The sequence below is a fragment of the Sinocyclocheilus rhinocerous genome, unplaced genomic scaffold (genome assembly GCF_001515625.1).
Source record: "Sinocyclocheilus rhinocerous isolate Xijiao unplaced genomic scaffold, SAMN03320098_v1.1 scaffold792, whole genome shotgun sequence".
Classification (NCBI taxonomy): domain Eukaryota; kingdom Metazoa; phylum Chordata; class Actinopteri; order Cypriniformes; family Cyprinidae; genus Sinocyclocheilus; species Sinocyclocheilus rhinocerous.
The window spans coordinates 87,981-92,615 of NW_015626872.1; the positions used below are offsets into that span (position 1 = coordinate 87,981).

General features: G+C 40.4%; 1 protein-coding gene across 2 annotated transcripts in view; it reads right to left on the bottom strand.

The window, feature by feature from the left end:
• The window catches only part of LOC107719547 (mitogen-activated protein kinase 7-like), an 11,855-nt gene that overhangs the window by 4,690 nt on the left and 2,530 nt on the right, over positions 1 to 4,635 (bottom strand). For both annotated transcript variants that reach the window (XM_016526991.1, XM_016526982.1), the window contains exons 3-4: positions 2,267 to 2,432; positions 789 to 2,191 (exon numbers count right to left, since the gene is read on the bottom strand). In XM_016526991.1, coding sequence (XP_016382477.1) covers positions 789 to 2,191; positions 2,267 to 2,432 — 1,569 coding nt within the window. The remainder of the gene's footprint in view (positions 1 to 788; positions 2,192 to 2,266; positions 2,433 to 4,635) is intronic.

The window sequence follows — 4,635 nt, forward strand, 5'->3', positions numbered from 1 at the left end:
GAAAATCGCCTTTAAAGTTGTCCAAATGAAGTTCTTAGCAATGAATATTATTAATCAAAAATTAAGTTTTGATATATTTATGGTAGGAAATTTACTAAATATCTTCTTGGAATATGATCTTTACTTAATATCCTAATGATTTTTGGCATAAAAGAAAAATCGATACTTTTGACCCATACAATGTATTGTTGGATATTGCTACAAATATAACCATGCGACTTATGACTGGTTTTGTGGTCCAGGGTCACATACAATTCATTTTACACATATAAAATTTAAATTATAGAAATATAAAACATAAAATATATAATATTTAAAACATATATGCAAACACTACTGTTCAAATGTCTGGGGTCTTTAAATTTTTTTTACTGTTTTTGAAGGTCACTTTTGCTCACCGGACTGCATTAATTTAATCAAAAACACAATAAAAAACGTAATATTGTGAAATTAATTATTACAAATTATGCATTGCTTTTTTGTAATATTGTAAATGTCTTTACTGTCACTTTTTATTAATATAATACATCTTTGCTGAATAAAAGTATTAATTTATCTCAAAAAAATAAACTAATTAACTTTACAGACCCTAAACGTATGACTGTTAGTGTGTATTTATAAGATAAAAATTTTTTTTTAACAGTAGAAAATGTGTCTTAAAATTGGAAATTAGTTGGTTTTTATATAGTTCCTCACATGGGGATAATCAAATCTGGGGGTCTGTGGCAGCAAATTTGAGACAACACTCAGTGTTAAGCAATCTATGGCCACATTGCAAACTCTCTCACCTCGAGCCTTCTGCCTTAGTGCTGATTTAAGCAAGGCAGCTTTGAGAGCTGCTTTTGTGTCTTCTGAAATTGCTCCCTCTTTTTTTGTACCTTCCCCGGTTGTCGCTTTCCCTCCTTTGCCCAGGGAACGAGTGAGATTTTGAGAGAGCGACTGAGCCTGGGACTGTGTGAGAGAGAGTGAAGGGATCGACTGAGGAAGACTTGAAGTGGGCGGAGTCTGAGAGACAGGGTGGGACGGAATCATTTGATTGGACGAGTCAAGCTCCTCCTTTGTGCAGTTCATCACCGGTTCGGTAAACGACGCATCCTTGTCCGTGGGAGTGGTCAGATCGATGGTCTCAGGCTGGCCATCAGAGTTCGCGCTGGGCATGTCCACATCCTGGCAGCTTACCTGAGCCAAATGTGGCAAAATCTGAGTAAGGTGATGTGAAGCTTGAAACGAGTTTGCATTCGTTTGAGTTTGCGTAGTGTCTGTAGGTTTGAAGTTGAGATTTGTGCGAGTTTGTGCTGTTTCTGTCAAGTTTTGAGACTGCGGAGTCGCGCAAAGAGTGCTACCAGACACCCCAACCCCTGCCGAACCAGAATGGAGAGGCCTAAACTGGATCTTCTTCCTGACGCCCTGCTTCTTCTTATGGAAGTCCTGGATTTCTGCTAGTATAGCTTCTTTGATTTGTTCTTTGCCCATTGGCTGCCGATCAAACTCAAAATCAAAGGCAGGAACGCACACTGGCTCGTCGTCTGCGTCGTGGTACTTGGCGAGGTAAGGGTGTTCGAGGGCTTGACATGCACTGAAGCGCTCACGAGGGTCAAATCGGAGCATTGCGCCCAACAAGTCCAATGCACTGGGCTCAGCTTGCGGATACAGTGCTGCACGCGGCTCTGCTGCTTTTGAAGGGAGGCTTCGCACGTAAGAACGCACACGGTCTGACCCTATCGAGCCGATGATGCTCTCGGGTGGCGTTCCCAAAACCGAAAGAATCAGCTGAAGCTGATGCACATAGTTTTTCCCTGGAAACATCTGCCTCCTGCCGAGCATCTCGCCAAAGATGCAGCCAACAGACCAGAGGTCGATGGCCAAGCTGTAGTGATGAAGCGACAACATGAGCTCAGGAGCGCGGTACCAACGTGTGGCCACGTATTCGGTCATAAATGAACTTGACTCTTCAGAGTGGGCCGCGCTTAATCCGCGCGCCAAGCCGAAGTCGCCAATCTTCAGCTCGCAGTTTTCATTCACCAGCAGGTTGGACGGCTTGAGATCACGGTGAATGACGTTGGCCGAGTGAATGTATTTCAGGCCTCTTAACAGCTGATACAGGAAATAGCGTGTGTGTTCTGGGGTCAGAGGTTGGCGGGAGTGAATAATCTGATGCAGGTCACTCTCCATGAGATCAAGAACCACGTACCTAAAGAATGAGAGTCACTTTTAGCACATTAAATATGAGGAGAGAATATGCTTGCTGCTTTGAACTCAAGCTTACACTGATTTGAAAGCCGAGTGAGGGACCACAGGCTGCAGAATGTCTTTAATGGCGATGATGTTGTCGTGTTTGAAGTGCTTGAGAATCTTCAGCTCTCGCAGAGTGCGTTTGGCATTCGTCACAACCTCAAAGGCATTAGGGATCTTCTTTATTGCCACCTGCTGGCCTGAATGCATAAATAAGTTCAGATATTAGACAAATTACCAAATATCTATCCAAACAGATTCAGAAATTCAGAATTAACAGATATACACCTTATATACACCTTATTTTTCAACACAGAATAAGCTATTTTCCAATTCAATAGTGGCTATAGGTAAATGACTAAAAGAATAAGTGTAAATACAAACTATTTGTGCTACAAACTAGTGTGCTTATGATTACAATAATAAATTAAAGCTGCAAGCAGCGATGAAAGGGCCCTCGCACCCGGACTCACCGCCACCCGGTGGCTTTAGGAAAACAGCGAACGGTGAGCAATATGCATTTAAAGTGTTAAATATAGAAGGAAAATGTCCAAGTCATTTATATGTGCCAAACTTCCTGCTGCCAGCTGGTGGCGCTATAACTATAATTGAATATTGGCATGTAGATCTCTTCAGGCCAGGACATTTATCAAACATGTGAAGTTTGGTGCAGATTGAACATGGTATGTTTTAAGTTAGTGCAAAACAAGTCATATCCTGTTGCCAGCAGGTGGCGCTATGATTATAACTGAATATTGGTCTTTAGATTTGTTCAGGCGAGGACTCTTATCAAACATGTGACGTTTGGGGCAGATCAGACATTGTATGCATTAGTTACAGCAACTTCCTGTTACATGGCATTAACAGCATGGTTTAGCACTTAGTAAGTGTTGCTAACATGTTTCTAGCATGTTGCTAGCCTATTTAACACTTGCTGACGGTTTTTAATATGTTGTTAGGAGTTCATAACAGTGTTAACCATGACACTTCCTGTTGCCAGCAGGTGGTGCTATGACTATAACTGAATATGGGCATGGACATGTGTTCAGGCTAGGACTCTTATCAAGCATGTGAAGTTTGGGGCAGATCGGACATTGTTTGCCTGAGTTATAGCAACTTCCTGTTTCATGGCGAAACATCAAACTTTGTCAGGCCGCCAGGGACACGCCCTTTAACGAAAACTCAAGATCTTTGCAATTTAGCGTCGCAAAGGCCTTATGATCACACTCACCAAATTTGAAGATGATCCGATTAAAACTGTTGAAGGAGTTTGTTAAAGTACGACGCCTGAAAATGGCAAAAACTGCACAAAAATCGTAGAGAAAATTAAAAATAGCTCACTTCCTGTTGGGTTTCGGATGTTGTACCAGGAGACTTTTTTTTGTAAGTATTGGTGTGTTACATGTGTGTACCGAGTTTCGTAAACGTACATGAAACGTAGCAGGAGGGGCACTTCGTTGAAATTTTATAGGTGGCGCTATCGAGTCATTTTGCCACACCCACTTCTGAAACCCATATCAGAAGTAAATTTTCGCCACCTTGTGCAAAGTTTCGTGAGTTTTTGAGCATGTTTAGGCCCTCAAAAATGTGATTCATTTTAGAGAAGAATCGGAAGAATAATAATAAACGGAGCAATTCCAATAGGGTCCTCACACCATCGGTGCTCGGGCCCTAATTAAAATTATATGAAAACAAATACCAGTTTGCAAAATCAAGCATCATAACAGCAATTTTTGTACAGCTAAAATAACTAGAAGTGACACTAGTAGCCAAGTTAAAAAAAATGGCAGTGTCCGCTGATACATAAAAATAAAGTGGATACATAAAATTTACATTTATGCATTTTTGGCAGAAATAAATGTAATTAAAAAATTAAATTAAAATAAATTAAATGAACAGTATGTTCATAATTAAGATAATACATTAAAATAATATGGTAAGACCAATGTGCAATTTCAAGCAGCAAAACAAGCAGTTTTGTACAGCTAAAAATAGCTGGAAGCCAATGAGACTGTAAACAAGACCCATACAATTTACAAATGGCCGTGCCTATTTTTATGGTAAGGAATAAGGTGGATAGGAACATTAATTGATTATTTACATTTTAAATCAAAATAATTACATGATAATAGGGGTGGGAGAAAAAAATCGATCCATCGATGCATCGCGATTCTCTCTCCAACGATTCTGGATCGATTCTGGATTCCGAGCGTAGTTTTGCGCTCGATGACGCCGAGTTTGCTTTAGAAACACCCGTATTCTGCTTGCTTCCAATTCCTCACACACATACACCACTCGAACCTTCCGTAAAATAATCTTTCATAAAGTTCAGAAAGGTTGAAACGAATTGCAAGGACATTCGCGGGCTTTAAGAAAAATCACTCACAGTTCTTGAATGGAAAA